Source organism: Anomaloglossus baeobatrachus, chromosome 3 (assembly GCF_048569485.1).
Source record: "Anomaloglossus baeobatrachus isolate aAnoBae1 chromosome 3, aAnoBae1.hap1, whole genome shotgun sequence".
Taxonomy (NCBI): Eukaryota; Metazoa; Chordata; class Amphibia; order Anura; family Aromobatidae; genus Anomaloglossus; species Anomaloglossus baeobatrachus.
This window is the reverse complement of record NC_134355.1, coordinates 148,453,800-148,476,827: the sequence shown is the minus strand read 5'-3', so window position 1 is coordinate 148,476,827 and position 23,028 is coordinate 148,453,800. Positions and strand designations below refer to the sequence as shown.

General features: G+C 42.1%; 1 protein-coding gene across 8 annotated transcripts in view; it reads left to right on the top strand.

Annotated features, from left to right (window-relative positions):
- Window positions 1-23,028, top strand: part of UTRN (utrophin) — a 1,025,654-nt gene that overhangs the window by 926,368 nt on the left and 76,258 nt on the right. For all 8 annotated transcript variants that reach the window (XM_075339520.1, XM_075339517.1, XM_075339516.1 and 5 more), the window contains 2 exons: window positions 10,843-11,009; window positions 16,017-16,128. In XM_075339520.1, the coding sequence (XP_075195635.1) occupies window positions 10,843-11,009; window positions 16,017-16,128 (279 nt within the window). The remainder of the gene's footprint in view (window positions 1-10,842; window positions 11,010-16,016; window positions 16,129-23,028) is intronic.

The window sequence follows — 23,028 nt, the reverse complement described above, 5'->3', positions numbered from 1 at the left end:
GATTTCGCCTATTGTTGATTTTCCTTGTTGGTTGCATAAACAGAATGAAGACTGAATTCTAATTGTAGAATGCTAATGCGGAAAATTAGCTGTAAGCATGTAATACTGATTGTCCAGAGTGACAGCTTTATAATAATAGCAGCCTATTCTGAATTATACATTCATAGTAAAACGGGATTACATTAAACCTCAATTTATTCCTAAATTGTCTACTTATATTATAAAAAAAAGTGTTTCTTCTCTAGTCACTTGAGGATCTGGTGTGGACTATTCTCCAAGGGATTGGCTCTAGCAGAACTCAGAAATAAAGCTATAGGGATGCAATAAGTTACATGTCGTTAACATGGGAAATGGCTTTGTATAGCTGCCCAATTACGAACATTTTTTTCCATCTGTCACCAGTTTTTTCCCATTTAATATAAGAGCAGCATAATGTACAGACAGATGTACAGACAAGGACCCTGAATCCAGCAATGGGTTATCACTAGAGGACTAGTAAACCTACTGCCATGTAGTCCTTCATATTCATGAGCTCTTTATAACCCCCTACCCCACCACTGATTAGGCAGCTTTCTGCCTATGCACAGTGTACACAGAATGCTGCCAGTCAGTGGTGTGAGTAGTATAATACAGAGCTCATCATTTAGAGAACTGATAGGATCTGCAGCAGAAAAAAACAGTAATTTTATGAAAACTGCAGAAGGAAGTCCAGAAAGTGATATATCACTGCAATTTGCTCCTAAATAATGGTGCTCTCAGATGTGAGAGAAAAAAAAAACAACAGATTCCATTTAAAAAGTTGGTGAATATAGGGCCAAATGTGGTTTTTATATTTGAAGTTTTATATTAGTTGTAATTTGAAAATTAGGCATAAATAAAAAAAATATATAGCAAAAAAAAAAGTAAAAATAAATAAACTATAAATTTCTAATACCCAGCAGCCACCACAAGGGGAAGCTAATGGCATACATATTTGTAATGCTTCCATTAAAGTAAATGGAGTAATATGCAGTGGATATAAAAAGTCAACACACTACTGTTAACTGATAATTTTTAACAGAGAGATCCCTTTGCTGTGTTGTTTAAAGCTGACTTCAAAGGTGGAAAAAGTTCTGACATGATTCTTCTTTGTGTGATTTTTTTACTTAATGAAATCCTGGCATTTAAGCAGGGATGTGTAGACTTTTTATAGTCACTGTAATTACATAAGTAGCAAATTTGCCTCTAATTTGCTGATTATGATAATACAGAAGAGCAAATTTGTGTATTCGTACTATTGAGAGGATTTTAGAAAAGTATCTGGGATTTGTATCCATTTTTTGACTCCTACATTGCTGCTTCTACTTTCTAATAGATAGTAAACAGTAGTGATAGGTGGACACAGACTGTAAAAGTCCAGATTTGTGCGATTTCAGAAGTAACAGAGTGACGGACATGGGGTTCTTAGGGAACTCTGGTAATAGATCTGGGTCCAGCAACTCGGGAAATAAAAAATAAATAAATGAAAAATAAAGAAAATAGGAATAAAGCAAGCTCGTTATACTTACCAAGTCTCCTGCACAGCTGTAATTACTTCTGGGGCTGCTTATTATTGCTCATCCATATGCTCTGTTTTCCCCACCTACTGGCAATTCCTGCATCTGTGATTAGTTGCAGTCAGACAGTGCCCCCACCCTGTGTGACAAAATAAGAGAAACTGCATGCAGCTTTTTTTTTATTTAATATTTAAATAAATATTTAAAAAAAAACGGCATGTGGTCTCCCCTTAATTTTGATACTCAGCCATGATAAAGCTCGACAGACGGGGGCTGGCATTCTCAGAGTGGGAAGTGCCATGGTTATTGGGCCCCTCAGCCTAAAAATAGCAACTTTCAGCTGCCCAGAATTGTCACATCTATTAGATGTGACAATCTCAAAACTTTATCCAACTCATGCTGATTGCCCTGGTGCAGTGTCAATCGAGGTAATAAGTGGTTAATGACAGCTCACAGCTGCCCCTAAGCTTTAGATTAGTAATGGCAGGTGTCTATGAGACTACTCTATTACTAATCTGTTATTGAAAAGAAATAAATAATTTTTTGTGTTTTTTTTATTTCAAATAAAATAGAAAAAACACCCTCTTTCACCCCTTTATGAACTCCCAAAACACCCAGGTCTGACGTACTCTACATGAGGTCCCATGACTATTCCATCTCTGCTACATACTGAAGGCACAGCATGTTACCCTAGAACAGAGTTCCCCAACTCCAGTCCTCGAGGGCCACCAACAGTGCATGTTTTCAGGATTTCCTTAGCATTGCATGGGTGTTGGAATCATCAACTGTGCAGGTGATTAAATTATCACATGTGCAATACTAAGGAAATTCTGAAAACATGCACTGTGGGTGGCCCTTGAGAACTGGTATTGGGGACCCATGCCCTAAAACATAACCACCCACTGTGGGCTCCAGTCAGAGACAGCCACGCTATGAGCTGTAACATCAATCAATCTATTTGTGGTCACAGCTGGAGGTTCCCATGGTCCTCCACCCGTGATTGCAGATAACGACCTCAGGTAATCTCAGTAAACTCAGTAACCTCACCTCAGATGAGGTCACTGAGTTCACAAGTCTGCATCTTCTGGTTGAAAACCACATTTTTGCTTGCCAAGAGATGCAGATTTGGTGCTGAAATTTCTACATCATATTCCTGCACCCAATCTACACCTCCTGGCAAAAAAATGCATCATTACCGCATCATACCACATGCGGGAGTGATGCAATTTTTTATTTTTTTTTGCCAAGAGGTGTAATTTGGGTGCAGGAATATGGTGTAAAAATGACAGCACAAAATCTGCATCTCATGGCAAAACAAAATCTGTTTTCTGCCAGGAAACACAAATATGTGAACTCAGTGACCTCACCTGAAGTGAGGTCACTGAGTTTACTGAGTTCACCTGAAGTCAGGTTACCTGCGATCACAGTTGGAGAACCGTGGGAACTGCCAGCTGTGACCACAAATATCCAGAGTGACGTCACTTCTCATCGCAGTGCTCACTCAGCCTCTGCCTGAAGCTGAAAGCAGTGATTTTCTATAGTCGCTCGCTGTCACTTCAGATGTAGTAGTGCTGGAATCGTCATGGCAACTCATGTGGATTACTCGAACCTGGATTTTTTGGGTTAATAAAGTTGTGAAAGAGGGTGTGTTTTTTGTATTTTATTTCAAATAAAGGACTTTTTGGTTGTTTTGTTTATTTCTTTTCACTGACAGACTAGTAATGGGGGGAAATTCTTATAGACATCTCTCATTACTAATCTAGGGCTTAGTGGCAGCTGTTTGCTGTCATTAATCCTTTAATACCCCGATTGTCACCGCGCCAGAGCAATTTGGAAGAGCCGGGTAAAGTGCCAGGACTGTCGCATCTAATGGATGCGACAATTCTGGGCTGCTGCAGGCTGCTATTTTTAGGCTGGGGGGCCCAATAGCTATTGGCCTCCCCAGCCTGAGAATATCAGCCTAGAGCTGTCAGCTTTATCATGGTTAAGTGTCAAAATTGGGTGGGACCGCACGCCATTTTTAAAATTATTTATTTAAAGAATTTTAAAACAAAAAGCCACATTGGTTCTTCTTTTTTTGATACACAGCAAAGATAAGCGCATGGCTGTGGGCTGCAGCCTGTAGCCGTTTGCTTTATCTGTGCTTGGTATCATAATACGGGGGGACCCTATGCCAATTGTTTTTATCTATTTATTTAGTTTTACACCAATCTAGACGCAAACAGGGTCTGTGATCGCAAGCAGCGAGACGCGCAGTCACAGAGGCTGGGGGTGCATCCTACTGCAACCAATCACAGACGCGGGGACTGTCGGTGGGCGGGCAAACCAGTGCATATGGATTTACGATGATGAGCGGCCCTGGAAATAGAATGAGCGTCGCGGAAGCAGTTACAGACGCATTAGAGACTTAGTAAGTATAACGCGCTTGCTTGTTATCCCTTAGGCTATGTGCCCACGCTGCGGATTTACCGCGGATTTTGCCGCGGATTTGCCACGGATTTACCGCGGATTTGCCGAAAATCTGCAGCAGCGGCACTTCCAAGCCATTTCAATGGCATTTTGGAAATGCTGTGCCCATGCTGCGGATTTTTCCGCGGCGGATTTGCCGCGGATTTTGATCCGGAAAAATCTGCAGCATGTCAATTATTGTTGCGGATTTTATTGCGGATTTTTACCATGCAAGTCAATGCAAAGTGTAAAATCCGCAAGAAATCCGCAGGTCTGTTCCCACAGGCTCTTTTTCCTGCGGATTTGGTGCGCATTTCGCAAACAAATCTGCAGGAAGTGATGTAGGATAGTTCAGGAAGAGGAAGTTTCACCATTTTGTAGTGTAGAGTAGTGGCAGTGTAGTCGTGTTGTGTCCGGACTCTGGATTGCCAGCTAAAAGCAGCTAGTTACAGGCTGCTTGCTTTTAGCTGGCAAAACAGGATCCCAGGTCTTTTTTCACAATTCTTTTTAAAAAAAAAAAAAAATGTGCTCCGCTGTATTTTCACTGTCCAGCCTGATGCAAGCAAGCAACTGAGGGCTGTGCTTCTCATCGGGATAAGGCTGAAGCATTCTCTGCCCCTCCCGCTGAGAAATACAGTCCTCAGCTGCCCCTGAAAATGGCGGCTCCGTTGTGAAGCGCCATTCACAGGTGCTGTATCGAGGCTCATCCAGCTGCCCTGATGCATTTGGCTGGCTGGGTAATACGGGGTTAATGCCAGTTTTCTGCAAACTGGCACTAAGCCCGAGGTTCATCATGTCATGCCTGTGTAGACACGGCCATTATGAACCTCCGTTTGGTACTAAAGAAAAGAAAACACTTTTTTTAAAAATTTTATTTGAAAGAAAAACACACACACATCCCTGATTGCCATCTTTATTACTCCCTGAATCCCCGACGATAATCCATGACAGCTCCGATGTGCACCCGGCTGACCCGGGCACTGACGTCAGCCGGTGACAGCAGCCGTCAGTGTATTATTAAATGCTGCACAGCTCTTTTCCGGCAGCTGGGAACGTCTGATATCAGAGCCCTGATCAGCTGACTTAATTCGCGAGCGCAGGCAGGTCAGCTGACTGCACACCGACCAGCTGACGATGTGCAGTCATGTGACCCGGGCACGTACGTCAGCCGGTCCCAGCAGCCGTCAGTGTACGAGATGCTGCAAAGCTCTCTTCCGTCTGCTGGGAACGGCTGACTTCTGTGCCCGGGTCAGCTGATGCTGTGAAGTCAGCTGACCCGAGCTCAGCTATGAACTGAGCTGACCCGGCCAGTGAGTTCTGCCGCTCCCAGCAGCCAGCAGAGAGCTTTCCTGTGATATTGTCCTGGATTAACCTCTGAGGCTTGGGAGTAATAAAGATGGCAATCAGGGATGTGTGTGTGTTTTTCTTTCAATTAAAATTTTTAATAAAGGTGTTGTGTTTTCTTTTTTCCCAAATGGAGGTTCATAATGGCCGTGTCTACACAGGCATGACATTATGAACCTCGGGCTTAGTGCCAGTTTGCAGAAAACTGGCATTAACCCCGTATTACCCAGCCAGCCAATGCATCAGGGCAGCTGGATGAGCCTCGGTACAGCACCTGAGAATGGCGCTTCACAACGGAGCCGCCATTTTCAGGGGCAGCTGAGGACTGTTTTTCTCAGCGGGAGGGGCAGAGAATGCTTCAGCCTTATCCCGCTGAGAAGCACAGCCCCCAGTTGCTTGCTTGCATCGGGCTGGACAGTGAAAATACAGCGGAGCACATTTTTTTTTTTTTTTTTTAAATAACAGTGAAAGGGAACATGGGACCACATTTTTTGGCTATAAGCTGCGGCCACCACCACTGGGTTATTATATACAGCCTGTTAGAATGTAAGAGCCCAGTGGTGTTGGCAGAGCCCAGTGGTGTTGGCAGAGCCCAGTGGTGTTGGCCGCAGCTTTTCTGTATAAGCACACTGTGAGACTGCTAACAAAATGGATAAAGGAGGGTTGGGACAGGAAATGACATAAAGAGACTTTTTTTGCCTTCAAAACAGTCAAAGCTTTATTCAGAAACACATTAGAGTACAATGGACAAAATCCGCAACGAAATCCGCGTCAAATCCGCGTCAAATCCGCAGCTATGCTAAGGTGCGGATTCTGGGGGAAAGCTGCAGATTTTGAGGCAGAAAAATCCGCAGCAACATTCTCTCGTGGACACATAGCCTTATACCAACATTTTTAAGCACCGGATTTTGGTCCCCATAGACTTATATGGGGACCAGCATCTGGCCAGATATTCAGGATCAATTCCAGGCCGGAGCAGTTTTTTTAAAAAAATTTGGTTAGACCCGCCAATCCCGGATATCTGCAAGTCTGCCCAGCACGAATAGACAGGTATATTAAAGAATTATATGGGTAAGATAGTTTAAGTGATTATACACCTTATTCTACCAGATACAATGTATTGTATAGGTTTATAAGAACCTCCATGTACTATATATCATGTGCTATTTTTGAAACCATAATAACTATTAGGCAAAATAATAGTCCTGAATTTTTAAGATTTATGCATGTCTTAGGTATTTTTGATGTCAGCATAGATTGAAATTTTAGGCTATTTAAGCTTTTACAAGAAACCTGCACCTTCACCGTGTTTGGCAGAAGATCAAGTTTAACTGATGTTTAATTCATGCTCCTCCGTTTAATTTTGCTACATTAGTTTGTAATTTGTTTGTTTTATCGCTATGGCTCTTTAGCATTCTGAGTTGGCATTTCAAAGCAATCTGCCCACGGTTAAGTGTTCTCATAGATAAATACCACACTCCTCTCTCTGAAAGGAGCCAAATCAGAGCATATACTGTACTATATAAGAACAGGACTTCATTGGGTAGTTTTATTATCCGTAAGCTATTTATTGTTACTCTGTTAAATTTATCTGTGAAGCAATTTATAAAAACCCAGTAACCATATTATGTTGTTATTCCAATGTTTTCTTTTTTTTCTCTTTTTATTTTAGCATAATTATATCCAGAGCAGCAGGCACAATTCTGCTGATCCTAATTATCACAATGGGACAGCAGTAATTTTTTGAACATCAGATGAATGTACGGTGTTTCATCTTAAATCGCTTCTAAGAATGCAAGTCAAAAGAGCAAAGTCAATACAGACATTGAGCCAACGTGTAATGCTGGCGGATTCCAGGTTAAAAGTCAGCAGAATTGTGAATTCAGCTCTGGACTAAAATACGTTTAATGATATAACTCAGTACAGCAAAATCTCTGTAAAAGACTAACATCTAGACAGATTTCCAATGAGAATTTTTCTATTCTGCTACATACAGTACTATGCATAATGGACATCCTAGAGTTTATACTTGCAATCAATTTCATGGGTTTGATATCTTATAAAATTATTTTATGGTTTGAAAATCAAATGGCATGGGGTCATGGTGTCTGGGATCAATATTACCTCACCATGGAATTAACGAATATCAAAAATGCTTTCACTCCCAAAGTTTGTAATGGAGTGATATCCAGAGTCATGTGCATGGTTATCAGAAAGCTTATATTTCATTATTGGTCGGGTCCTAAATATACATAGCATGTAATATTTATGACAGCCTATCTGTTGAGAAGGAGATCCATGGAGAATATGGATTTTATTTAATGTTAGCAGAGTTTTATCAAATAATTAAAGAAGTTGTCCGGCCACAATATATAATATTTTTTAAGCTAATCTGTGCTGTATTGTCATTTAAAGCAACCCTACATTGTTTTTTTTGTTTTTAACTTTTGTTCCTCTTGAAATTTCGCTTTATTCTCTGCAGCCACTTTATTTACCTGCAGCTCAACCAAACATGTTTGACTGCCGAACTTCACAGTCACAGCTGGCACCGCCCAGCCTCAGTATCCAGCCCTGCCTTCTGCCCACCCTCTGTACACTCATTATGTATAGCACCTAATGGGAGTCTATAATAGATATATACACCATGTGTATATGGTATACATATATACATTATCTATATGTATATATATATACTGTATATACACATATACACTCACACATAGACCCCCTGCTCTGTCTCTCACCCGTACACTGTCTTTTCTCTGCTTGCGCTGTCTTTCTGACCCCCCGCGTGCTGTCTCTCACCCCGTGCTGTCCTTACAACTGAGCAATGCGAAGTGCTGCTGACCGCTGTGTCAGGTGACGTCACTGGGCTCTGCTCCCGGCAGTATTCAAACACCAGGCGCGCCTGACGCTGTGTTTATCACAAAGTGCAGAGATAGCGCATGGGGGAGAGGGGAGAGAGTTACCCGGGCCTCATACATCATAAAGAGCTGAGGACACTGTCGGGCACATAGTACGATCCTAACAGCGAGTGGACCCCCCCTGTTTGTCCATGGCCTGGCACATATAGGGCACAGATAGCAACCCACAGGGGGTAGAGGAGAGTACGGATATGGGGCAGGGGGAGGATGAGAGGGGGTGAGGGCTGCGTCGCACTGTACCTGGGCGGTAACATGATGTCGGCTGTGATGCCCGTCAACAAGGTCCTGCCCCTGTCATCGTGACATCACAGGAAGCAGCAAAATCCCAGCAGGAGCGGTCACATAATCACTGAGCCGTGGGAGAGGGGCTGACAGCAGTGTGGGTAAGTAGTTGCCATCTACTTACCTGCCCTTATGTAGCACTATAGTGAAGTAAAAAAAAAAAAAGCAAAATAAGCCGGATAACCCCTTTAAACATTAGAGATGAGCAGACCTGTGGAAGTTCGGCTTCGCCAGGTTCAGCCAGACTTTAGTTAAAAGTTCAGTTCAGGACCTGAACTTCATGCAGGAGCCCAAACCACATATATAAGTTAAGAACTAATGGGCTCGACTCGAATAATAAGTATAATGGAAGTAAATGATTATGCAGTTTGTCTCTCCACCAACATATAGCCAGCCATATACAAAGCATTTCTAGGGAGAGGGAGAGAGGGATTTTTGTTCTTTTAGACAGCGCATCCGAAAACATTGTTTTTACTCTCAGTGAGAGGCATTGAGAGACTGCAAATGGCTCTTACTTGACCGAGCACCGAGCGTATCCAAGCACCCCAATGCTCAATTGAGTCGTTAGCATACAAACAGTACTTGAACTCGGACACTTTTTTAAAAGTCTGTGTTTAAGTCTGAGATCCGGGTACCCGGTGTTTGGTATGAACCCTGCACTTTACAGTTCGGATTCACTCATCCCTACTAAATATTACAAATAGTTTCTAAAATTCTTTGCATAAATCAATCTTTTTAGAGAGGATTGATGTCAGCAGGTCTATAGAAGAGGGTTTTTTTTATATTTTTAGGCTATTTTTATGCTAATTTGCATTTATTTTTTTATTTAATTACTTTTTGGAACATTTCTAAAATGACTTCATGCCATTTTCCCCTTGGAGTCTGACTGTTGTTGGGGATTTGGTACAGAAAAAGGATCGATGTCACATGTCTGGTGGAGTTGTGCTAAATTGCAACCATTTTGGGACTCCAAAAAAGGGAAGTATTTTCTGTTTACCAAAAAGTGAGTGGGAACAGTGTGAAGAAATCCCCTCAGGTGGGCCTCCTCTATATGCTCCAAGGGTCGATTAAATCACAGAAGGGAGATCTGCTGTGTTTCTGCCTTACGGCAGCTCGTAAGGTCATCCCCAGATATTGGAAGCAGACTAGATACCTCACTCTGGCGGATTGGCTGGGGGAGATGGCTGGTCTTAAGAGAATGGGGGATCTAACGGCAGAGTTCAATGGGTCCACTGAAAAATGTATCAGGGTTAGGGGTTCATGGATCATGTTCTTGGAATCCCCAGAATTCCGAGAGATTGTTGGGAACTCTTGAGTGGGCAGACTAGCTCCCCTCTCCTCCTCCTTCCTCTCCACCCCTCCTAGCCCCCCTTCTCTCTTTCTACTATTTCCTTTTTTCCCCCTATTACTTCTCTTCATTATTCTATTTACTTTATGTGTCTCAGTTTCTTCTTTAGACAGATTTGCACTTTCTGTAGTTTTGCTGTGTGAGAGTTGCTACTTGCATACCAATAGCTGGTAGGGAGCCTGAGGGAGATGTCTCTCTCTTGGGACCGGATCGCCGTTGTCCAGCCCTATGACCTACGTTATTTCAGTATCAGATATGTGGTGCCAACTCTGTCAGTTTGCAAATGTATTTTATGTTTCTTCTGTGTTAAAAACGTATTTGAAATAGATTTGGCACTAAAATGACTTCATACTCAGCTGGACTCCATAAAAATAGTCCCAAGGAATAGGAAGAAAAAATATAAAATAAATTTTACAATTCATAAATTGAGAAATGCCAAGATGACCTATACTATGTACTAGCAAGATATCCACAGATACCACACTTCTACCACACATGCTCACCGGCGCATGTCCTAGTAACATTGGGAGGCAGGTTTCTATCAGTATAACAAAACAAGCCTGATTTGTTAATTAAAAGAATTTAGTCATTTAGTTTTTTTTATTCCTAAAGACATTTTAAAGGGAGTCAGACCCTTCCCAAAGCTACATCAGAGGAGTTTCATTCAGCCAAACTGCTTTAAACCGATGAGGTGCAAGAACCTAAAAACTGCCGTTAGTAGATACGTTTCTCAGCTATTATCTCCAATCATGTTTAAAAGCTTCTTAAAGTATTAGACATTGATTTAAAAGGTTGCTACCACCACTAAGTGACACTTCCAAATTGGCCTTCCTTCATTCTGCAAATAAGCTAATTTGCATCGGGTATACTAAATAATAGCAAAAAAAACCCTCACATTATTGCAATTTGTTGTTGATGTAAGAATGCAGTAATTTATCAAGATGTCCTCTTATATTTGAAGGCACAGAATAAACCAGAAATCAATGTGAAACAGTTCATTGAGTGGATGCGTTTGGAACCTCAGTCCATGGTGTGGATGCCTGTTTTGCACAGAGTAGCAGCTGCCGAAACTGCTAAGCATCAAGCCAAGTGTAATATCTGCAAAGAATGTCCAATTGTTGGGTTCAGGTAGGTTCATCCAAGTTTACTATGCCAAAAACACATGATTAATCACTTTAAATGTATTTTCATTGCTTATAATCCACTCCAGGCAACCTGCGAGGACCAAAGGGACAAAACATCACTCACAATGACTCTCTTCGGTGTTTCTTTTAATCTCTGTTGTGCAAAACATCAGTTTTATCAAGAATATTCCTTTATATTGGAAATTTGTTGACTTTTCAATATACCTATTTCTATCTTCATTTTGTTTGTTTTCTGCAGACATTTCACATAATATTTGGGGACCTTTATTTTCTCCATGTGTCCAGTAATACAATTTGGAGGCAAGGTGTTTACCGAGCTTAAATTAAAGGTCATTCATGCATTTTTAACGGTGCACTCAGTTGCTCAAGTGTCCTGGAAAATGGAAACTCCATAGGAAAGAATAATGTACTGATACAACATTTTCAGCTACATGTTGTGTTTTGAGTTTTAATAAATAAACTTGGTTGAAATAATAGATTAAGAAAAGTCAGAAAATTCTTTTGATCCACCCAGGACCAATCAATTCTATTGTTTTAATTAGCTAACTTCATGCTGAGTATGTGCAGTAGGAGACAGTTTTTTCTTCTTTTCCAGTGTGTGGATGTAAATTATACATTTATTGGGTTTTAGTTGAAATTTGCTTTTGTGTTTCAGAAGTTTTATTGAAAGTCCTGTTGTAAAAATCACTTGTTACAATCTGTGTTCCCAATAGAATTATGATTATGCTTGCTTTTAAAGGGTTATCTAGTCTTCTTTCATCCCCTGCTTTTTGCTTTCCAGGGGGCAGTGCCCTCCTGAAGAATTGCAGTTCAGACCAGCTTCATGGTTGCTCCTTCTTGTCTGGACTATGTTCTGGCAGATGCTGCAAATAGAGGCAGCATGGGAAAGGAGCAGTGACCTTGAAGCTGATCTGATTCAGTGATCCAGACAGCTGTAGAGCAGCGCTTGCAAGCTGGATAGCAAATAGCTTGCAAATATGTGCTTCTTGCCAAGCTACATTGATAGACTAGAGTCACGGAGAACTGTTCAAGTTAACTTGACTGAACAGTTCTCCGTGACTCTAGTCTTTCAATGTGGCTTTGCTTAGTTACCCGATATTTACCCTGGTTACCAAGCACAGCATCGTTACACGAGTCACTGGTGGCTGATGGCTGGTCGCTGGTGAGATCTGCCTGATTGACATCTCACCAGCGACCATGTAGCGACGCACCAACGATCCCTGCCAGGGATCGTTGGTGCGTTGCTACGTGTGACCCCAGCCTAAGGATCCAGCATGTCTGATATTTTTGTTACCTCTGAGATAAGCTGCTGACAGACATGTCTGGTGACGGCTTTCTCATAGAAAACACAGTAACACTTGGCTGATAAAGCGCTCCTTTGTATGGGAGAGCCAGCCAAGGTGGCTGTCTGCCAAACGATTGACTGAGGCATCATTCGGCCCGCACCCATCACGTGTGTATGGCCGGCTTTACTGTACTGAAAAGATAACAACCAACTACCACTGTCATAAAAGTGTTCAGCCAAATTTTGTCAACCAGAAAACAAATAGAGTAAAGAAGTGCATCATTTCAAGGCACTGTAAATATAATTTTGCGTCTCACCTGTACTGTCACCGCTCTCAGTTTAAAAACAAATTATATCTCTAATTAAGCTAACACTATAAAACCAGACGTATCATGTAGAGATATTACCGATGATTTTAGCGGACACCAATAATAATCTTAATAAAGTTGTAATTGCACTCTCCAGCCCACTATTGTTCGCTCTTCGCAGTTTATGTTCTTCAGGATCCTTCCCGGCGCTGTAAATACCTTTGAGGGAAGCTCATTACAGCATGTTCTAGCACTTTTCATAAAACCTTATACAGAGAGGAATGCAAGCAGCAAATTGGATTTTTACCGAGTTACATAGAAAATACATATTATTTTATTTGTGTATCTCCTCTTGGGTCATAGATTGCAGTATTAAAACCATCAGTTTCAACATCATGGCAATAAAGACTGCTGATCAAATTACTTTCAAAATGTGTTTTTGTCTGTAAAAAAGAGACATTTTCCCCATTTTCATGTTGTATTTAATAAGTCTGCGGATATTTTGATGTTAGCAATAACTGTGTACATCATCCTGCTCCTCAGGCCTATTGGCACGGATTCCCTAAGCTCTTAGTGCTCATGTGACAAAGTTAATAAGGCCGCTCTCATCATTCGGTTCTAAATTTACATGGCAATTAAAGGATAAGGTGGCCAAGACTGATTAAGTGGAAGGAAGCGTCAGAAACAAAGATAGTGGCTTGTAATAATTAATGGCTCTGAACTGTGACTTAGTACTTAACCTGCTTCTAGAGAAAAATGTCAATATTCGGACAGGAGTTTAAAAGTTTTTCCATAAATTAATTAACTTTTAATTGACAACTTTTAATTGATGACTTTAAGCCATTCTTTACGGGACAGTACGGTATGGATAGATGATAGTCATTAGGACCTGAAGTGAGACATCTGTTCTATGTGCAAAGCCCAAATAAGCTTGGAGATTTTGTCGACTTTGTCAACTTTTTCTTTAGAAGGTTCTCTTGACGCTTGATGGTACCAGTGCATGGAAAGAAGCATGAATTGTGTACAGTAGGCTGCACATGTAGTGCCCAGATGTGCCGGATCCTTCGGACATGGTTTTGGTAGCCACTTTCTTCGCTAACTAATAGATGAGATCTCTGAACGAGTAACTCTTGTCTATTCAAAGGGTTGGTCACTTTATCTTTATTGGGAACCTAGTTTTGTGACACTTATCAATATATAAGTATTACATGTTCTCCTTCTTTTGTTAGGCCAGACTTCTTCACAGACTGCGCAGCACTCTTGTTCTCACAATGGATGATGATAGTGTCATGTGACTGGACAAGTCTATCAGCTTTCTCCAATTGAAAATCGGCTTTTCCATATGCATTATTTTTGAAGCTGAGAAAGTTGATGGACAGGCCTGGTCACATGGTCCTCCACCACCAGCCATTTTGAAAAGAGGAGAGCTGGGAATTCTGTGAGGAACGCTGCACTAGCAAATACAAGAGGAGAACCTATAATACTTATGTTATCAAGTGACTCAAAATCATGTCCAAAACAACCTTTAGTGCTTTTTTTTTGTGGGGGGCATGGTTATGACATTTTAATGAACTGGTTGTATAAAGTAGCGCGAGGCGGTGTTGGTGAGTGAAGGATTGACTCCAAACGCCCCAACAAGGTACATGCAAGATATGGTCATGGCTGGATATTTGGACTTGTGCCGTGTGGATTGTATGCCCGTGCAGGCTGCATGTTGCTATTGGTGTCAGCTGGCCAGGACCAAATGACGACTTACTTCAACAAGGAGACCACTCGTTTAGTTTAAACCACCACTGTTTACTAATCTGTTTATCTTCACCAACTTTACTTGAGATAGCGGGCACACATCTTCCAGCACATTTCAGTTGTACAAAACATAAGTCACATTTGCAGTTTCTGCTCTTACTGGTCCTGTGAGTTCCAGCACAACCCAACCTAACGCTAAAGTCCAATTTGTGACAGTCACTTTCTCATTACGTGGCTCCCTGTCTATTCTCCTTGTAGATGAGGGTGGTAGGTGTTTTGACACTAGGGCCAGATCAGAGCTTTGCTCTCCCAGACGCTTCAGAATCCACAACTCTTCTCCTCGTAGAGAAGGTGAGGTAAGGGATAGCTAGAAGTGCTGGAGTAGTGCCTTGTGCTCCCAGATTCTGCCCAATAAAGCCAACTTTTCCCACGTCTTAGTCTGATTTAACCCGTTACCTTTTGTGCTTGGGGCCTAGTCACTAAAATCCTGTCCTCTTAACCATTCTATAAGGGCCACTCTGTTTGAAGGACAGTCTCTAGCCTCTGTGTTCTCTCTTGTTAGGTGTCTGGGTCAGAACTTAGGGTTCACGCTATTTTGACTCCAGTTTCCTTTCTCCTTCTTTCAACCACAAGTCTCCCACTGCATAACACCTCAATGACTTAAAGACTATCAGTCCGTATCTATTGCACACTAGGTCTTCACTAATTTTCTAAAAAGAACCATCTCTTTCCCTATCAGCTAATTCCTCCAGCTGTGGGCTAGTCGCAACACTTAACTATCTCTTACTCTGTAGTCTGGTAACTAGATATACAAGTGCTATTCAATATACATTATAGCATATTACCCTATTGCATATATAGCGTTACTGTACATTACACAAGAACACATTACAATACATGACACCTTTATAAAAGACACAGGTCACAATTCACATAATACAATAATGCAATTGGTGTCTTCAGGGTAAGGAATCAGCATCAGTTGACCTCTTTACAGCTGTACAAGCAGAATTCCCATTTTTCCTCTATCAGTTGACAATCTTCTGCTCTCTCACTTGCCCCAAGTAAGGCTAGTTTCGCACACTTCGTCTTTTTGACGCTGCGTTTTTGTGCGTTTTTGGCCGCTAAAAACGCACAAAAACGCACCTGCGCCGAAAAAACGCATAAAAAACGCATGCGTTTTTGCCGCGATTTGGTGCGTTTTTGGCTGCGTTTTGCTGCGTTTTTGATCTCTGCGTTTTGCTGCGTTTTTCCAATGCATTGCATGGGGGAAAACGCAGAAAAACGCAGGAAAGAACTGACATGTCCATTTTTTTTTTTTTTAACTCAAAAACGCAGGTAAATAAAACAGATGTGTGCGGACAGCAAAAATGAAAACTCATAGACTTTGCTGGGGAAGCAAAGTCCTGCAGTTTTGAGGCCAAAAACGCACCCGAAAAACGCCGCGAAAAACGCACTGTCCGCACATAGCCTAAGCCATCCTCGGCCTTTCTTTCTCTTTAAAAGATGTTTTATTTCTTTTAACCAGCAAATTAAACAAAACTTGTGTATGTGTATAATGTTTGGTATTCTATGTATGCACTGAATGTAGGTATTTTTGGGGGGGAGACTATAATTATATTATTATTTATATATTATTCTGTCATTACAGGTATCGGAGTCTGAAACATTTCAACTATGATGTTTGTCAGAGCTGTTTCTTTTCTGGAAGAACTGCAAAAGGTCACAAGCTGCATCATCCAATGGTGGAATATTGCATACCGGTAAATACTGTAACATTTATAGATTATAGGGTTTATTCGCATAGCTACAGTTTCAAGAAAATTGCTAAAGACTAAAAAGTGCTTATGCCTGTAGAGTGCCACAAGTGGTAAACAGGCTCATTTAGTAAACTAGTCTGTGTTTACACGTGCCAGAGTATCTTCACTCCCCATCATTTTCTGCTGTTTTTGAGCAACTACAGCCTGGAGTGATCATGTGCGGCTGCATTCACTGCTCCCCGTATAGCATCATCAGCACGGGTGCAGTGAATAAGTACGGTATACTCACCATTCCCCTACAGCATTGCGATGTCCTCCTGTCTGTCCGCCAGCTGATCTGTGTAGAGAACGGTGAGCACAGCGATGACATCATCCCTGTGCACACCGCTAGTCTCCACACACATCAGCGAGCCAGCAGACAGGAGGATGAGCGATGCTGCAGGGGAACGGCTCCACACAGGTCAGCGGCGCTACTGCTGACACAGAGAGGAAGATGATCGATGCTGCTGGAGTGAGGAAAGGAGAGTATAAAGGTTTATTTTTTCTGTGCCATAGGATACAGGCCATATAGCAGGATGTCGTATATAGCAGGATGAGGGCATATACCAGGATGTGGGTATATTATGAGCAGGATCGGGGTATATAGCACGATGGGGGTATTTAGCAGGATGGGGGTATTTAGCATGATGGGGGTATATATAGCAGGATAGGGGTATATAGCAGGATGAGGATATATAGCAGGATGGGGGTATTTAGCAGGATGGGGGTATTTAGCAGGATGGGGGTATATATAGCAGGATGGGGGTATATAGCAGGATCGGGGTATATAGCAGGATGGGGGTATATAGCGGGAGTATATAGCAGGATGAGGGTTATACTAGGATGAGGGACATATATATAAGGATGGGGATCATATACAAGGCAGGAGGATCATTACCAGGATGGGGTACCTTAGTAGAGAATTTGGGGACATTACCCCCATAACAGTATCAGCAGCAGATCCTCACCCCATAACAGTGTGTCATGACCACATTTTTTGCTTAAAATTTTATTTTCCTATTTTCCTCCTCTAAATCCAGGGTGCGTCTTATGGTCTGGTGCGTCTTATATTCCGAAAAATGCAGTATTCAGTGAAGACTTTCCCATTACTGAGATAGGAGATGGCAGTTGGTGCTGATGAGACTCTATGTAGATAGAACATAGAGGAGGGGCGGAGCTCTGCCTCTAGCTCCTCCCTCTTCCTGTTCCAGTACAGCTGCCATCTCCTATCTCAGTAATGGGAAAGTCTTCACTGAATACAGATTTTATCTCAGAATTGAGAATGTTGATAATGACCAATTCTGGCAGAGAAAGAAGTAGACTTGCCTGATAAGATATAACACAAAGTTGCTTATTTTCATTTGCACTATTGATTTATGAAATAAAAAGTAAATCGACAGTTACGCTTTAAATATATTTACAAATAGATAGTGAGCATTAAAGGGGTATTCACTTCTCCAAGATCCTATCCTAATATGTAGTAGGTGTAATAATATTAGCAAATACCTCCAATTAGAAATGTAGTATAGTTCTTCTGATTCACTATGTTGTTTACCTCATATTCAGGGCATTGCAGATCCTTAGGTATCCATGGTTACGACCACACATATAGTCACAGTTATTTAGTTGCTAGTGGTGATAAGCATGGATACCTAAGGTCCTGCAATGCCTTGAACATGAGGTAAATGACAGACTGAATCAGGAGAACTATACAACATTTCTAATATTATTATTATTTCACCTACTACATATTGAGATAGGAATACCCCTTTAACTCCTTAAAGGGTTTATTTCAGAATAAAGACTAATGAATAATTTTATAAATACCTTTGCTTTTCAAATCACATCTCTTTTGTTTAGGGAGATAATCGCTATAGTTCATAAAAAGATGGCAGTGACAGGGGGCCTTCAACAGGCCACTGGTGACCATTGCAGCCGATTGGCAAATGACGATCATGACATGAAAGAGGGGTGCAATGGGTATCTGAATGAATGCACCATTGGAATTGCACAACATAAAGGAAATCTGTCAGCTGCTTTTACTACCTTATCTGAGAGCAGCATAATGTAGGCAAAGAGATCCTGAATCCAACAATGTCTCACTTAGATTACTGGCTGCTGCTGTTCTGACACAATCAGAATTTTTATACTTAGCCATGTAGCAGAGCTGAGAGACCTGTCTCACCCACACCAGGCTCTCAATAAAGATTGTACATTGACATTGAGGTGTCAATCACAGGAGGGCGCGTGTAAAGGCTACTTTACACACTGCGATATCGGTCCCGATATCGCTAGTGTGGGTACCCGCCCCCATCTGTTGCGCGACACGGGCAAATCGCTGCCCGTGTCGCACAACAGCCGTCACACCCGTCATACATACATACCTGTCCGGCGACGTCGCTGTGACGGGCGAACCGCCTCCTTTCTAAGGGGGCGGTCCGTGCGGCGTCACAGCAACGTCACTGAACCGCCGCCCAATAACAGCGGAGGGGCGGAGCTGAGCGGGACGTAACATCCCGCCCACCTCCTTCCTTGCTTCCTCATAGCGGCCGGGAGGCAGGTAAGGGGAGCTTCCTCGTTCCTGCGGCGTCACACGCAACGATGTGTGCTGCCGCAGGAACGAGGAACCACCTCGTTACTGCTGCAGTAACGATATTTGAGAATGGACCCCCGTGTCGCCGATTAGCGATTTTGCACATTTTTGCAACGATGCAAAATCGCTTATCGGTGTCACACGCAACGGCATCGCTAATGCGGCCGGATGTGCGTCACGAATTCCGTGACCCCAACGACTCCGCATTAGCGATGTCGCAGCGTGTAAAGCCCGCTTAACACTGCCATGCACATTACATTGTAGTCCAGCAATGACAAGTCCTGCTGGTTATACAAACATAGCAAATAAACAACAGCTAGGACATTGACAATAGAGACATCCCTGAATTCTCCATGTTAAACCATGAAGCATGCTGTCTTCAGCTTACATGGCAAAATCTGCTAACAGATTCCCTTTAAATGCTGCTGTCAGTGATTGATTGTAGCACATAACAGGTTAAACAACAGTGATTAGAGCTAATTAGCATGTCAGATACTTAGAGGCAGATACTGTCATATGGATTGACGATGTAACTATGCCTACACTGGCCCTCAGGCTAGGCTGGCCCTAGCTGTTCTTGTTCCAAAAGATATGTCTAATGATGACGATGTTTGGGCCTCCTTCCTAACCCTAGCTCCTGAACAGCCCTGGTCTAATATCCCCCTCCCAACGCCTGGGGAGGACTGACATAGGAGTGGTTTATCCCAAACAAATAGACAGGGAAAAACCAAAACTCAAACCAACTGCGCACACACACACAGAGGTAAAGACAATACGTGCTCAGGAGGAAGCAACGAATCTGGGAGGCAATAAACAAACAACAAATATTTCCACAACACTCCAAATAACGCACAGTAGATCACCAGAACAGGTTCACCACCGCACAAGGACCGGTATCGTAATGAAACTATAATCAGTGTGTGGGAACAGGCTCCTCCAAGGGTGGAGGTGGCAGTGATAGGTCTCCTGCAACCTGTGATCCTAGAAGCAATCACAGGCTAGCAGAGATTAACTCCTGCTAGACCGATCGCTAATGAGCCCACAACTGGTTGATGCCCGAGGCTGACGGTGCAACTCAAAAGCACCATGGAAACCATAGTGTGACGTGTCAGACTCTGCAGTGTGAACAGGGTCAGAAGTTGCCATGACACTCGGTGAGTTAAGAGCTGAACACAGTGTGACACATACTGGTTATATAAAACAGCCAGCTGCCCTGTGTGACTCAGCTCCTCATCTCATCCGCAACCCACTCTCTGACATATACACATCATTGAGCATGAAAGGGATAATATTTGAACCTATAGGAAAATTAAAGGGGTTGTGCAGTCATTTTTCTTTACATCTGTCCAGTCTCACAGACTTGAATAGCTCTGTACTAGACACATTGATTATTTATTCAGCTTCCTCAGTTACCTAAAATTTTCAGGTGACTTGTAAGCAGAAATGTGAGTTGTTAACTTCTGCATTAATAAATTTTCCTCTACTGTATTTTTATACAGAATTTTAATATATCCGCATGCATTCACTCAGAGGTCCTTTGTGTTTCGTTTCTCTTCTCGGTATCACATGTCTATTCTTCACTCCACTTAAATCAGAACTTTTCGTTCCCCAGTGTGATCTGGAATTGATTTGCACACCACTTAACAGATGTGTTTGTCATACTTGAACGAGCTGGCATCAGTGTCTGTCTCTGGCAGTTTGAAAAATATCCCACTGTCTCGAATTCCCTTTTTCGCATTGTCTTTCTGTGCAATTAACCCACAACGGATTGGAGGTCTTTTATTTATTGTTGCATCCTGCAGGTAAACGTAATCCATGGTCTCTTGATCATCAAGTGCTGATTTCTCAGTAAAGGGGCATAAGTAATCCATTCTTATTATTCTAATCAGGTTTGCCATATGGAGTTTGGCCCTGATTCATCATCGTTGTTTCTCCATTTTTCTGGAGAAAATTGCACTTTTTTCATGGCTTTAGTTTTTGCGCCTTATTCTCTATTCATTTTCCATCACTTTTTAAGTTTATTTCTTTTTTTACATTTTTTTTTCTCAAAAAATATACTTCTCATCTAGATGTTTTACATAACTGCATAAAATGCGACTGCTACTAAATGCTTTTTTGGCACATCTCACTCTAGTCCCTGCATGGAGTACAGGTTCTGGCTCAGTTTTTAACGTGGAACATTTATAGACGGATGTGGAACTTTTTAAAGGTTTGTCAACGTTTGTTGCTAAAATGTTGCAAAGACATTAAAGACAACAATAAAAAGCAGGTTTTTTTTACTTTGCACCAAATTCATGAACCTGGTGCGCTATTATGAAGAATTTGCAAATAAAGCACCAGGATACGCCATATCACCAGCCACAGCGCTTCTGCGCTGGCTAAACCCAGGACCTTTATCCTCAAGGTATTCTCTACCAACGCTATTAATCCACTCAAATTTCCATATCCCAGGCATCCATCTTTAAGCGACTCTTGACTAAGGCGGGCTTTGCACGTTGCAACATCGGTAACAATGTGTTACCGATGCTGCAGCGATAGTCCCGCCCCCGTCGCACGTTCGATATATAGTGAAAGTTGCCGTAGCGATTATTATCGCTACGGCAGCTTTACACGCACATACCTGCCGTGCGACGTCCCTCTGGCCGGCGACCCGCCTCCTTCCTTAGGGGGCGGGTCGTGCGGCGTCACAGTGACGTCACACGGCAGGCGGCCAATTGAAGTGGAGGGGCGGAGATGAGCAGGATGTAAACATCCCGCCCACCTCCGTCCTTCTCATTGCAGCCGGGAGGCAGGTAAGGTGAAGTTCCTCGCTCCTGCGGCTTCACACACAGCGATGTGCGCTGCCGCAGGAGCGAGGAACTACATCGTACCTGTCGCTCCCCCGGCATTTATGGAAATGTCGGAGGCTGCAGCGATGATACGATGACGACGATTTTGCGCTCGTTCATCGTATCATCTAGGATTTACACACTACGACATCGCAAGTGACGCCGGATGTGCGTCACTTTCGATTTGACCCCACCGACATCGCACCTGCGATGTCGTAGTGTGCAAAGCCCGCCTAAGACCCAGGCGGGGTCGAAACGTCAGAATGACTTCACAGTCGCCTCAATAAATGTGAAATTTTTTTTGCATCATAATCTATGAGTGCAGTCAATTTATTTATTATCTTGCTTATTCCCGGTTGCAGCAGTCTCTGTACACCATGCTTCTCCTGTAGGTGTTACACTTGACCGAATTGTCACTCCTGGTAAGCAGGAAGCTGGAAGGCTGGGGAGCTGTGTGCTCTTGAAGACAGAACAAGAGACAAAAACGTTAAGCTCCATGATCAATCAACAGTTTATGTTCTTTTTTAGGCAATTACATTTTGTACGCCGAATATGAACGCTGCTTATATTATGGTCTACTTAACTTCTTGGCATCTTAGTTTTCCTACAATTCCCAGAAGCGCACAACACTGTAATTCCTTTCAAGATACCTTATTTTTTTAATAGTAAATATACATTTGTAGAATGATTGCTTTAAGGCAAGGCAGGCAATAAACGCTTTTTTTTTTCATCATTTAGAAGCTTGGAAGAAGCACTTAGCACTTTTAAGTGGAAATGATTTTTTTTGTAAGTGAAAAAGATTTTGTCTGCATAACAGTTCTTAGGGCTAAGATGGAACTTTTCAACCTTACTAAAATACACTTATTTCATTGTTACGCTTGATGCTTGTCTCCCAGAGGATCGATTTGTAGGATTTGTAATTACGGTTGATGTGTTATTTGTACAGTGACGCGAAATATTGTATTCCCCCAAAAGAAAATAATATCGTGACAGGCAACTTGTCAGGAATTGTTAGCGTAATCACGAGTTTATTTCATTGAGTCATGAATACTTCATACATAATAAATGATACTTGCAAAACATTGCATGGTTGTTCTCATTTACAGGACTCCAGCTTATTGCAGAAGGAAAACTAGTTGCAATATACATAGATTTTATTGTTTTGTCTTTCTTTTATTTTTTTGGAAACCTCAAAGTCAGCAATGTCACACAGTATTTGACACCCAGTACATCTCAGATGCATCAGCCAGCAAAAGTTGCAGTTACATAACAGAAGCAGTGTGCTTAAAATTCATAGAAGTCAATGAATAGTGACATGAACTCTCATCAGTAGTGTCACGTTGCTGTTGGCTCCTTTGAAGTTGTGTAATTGAAATTGCTTAGGACATTTGAATGCCATATTCTTATACCATGTTTTCTCGTTATACAATATTGTTCTGTGAT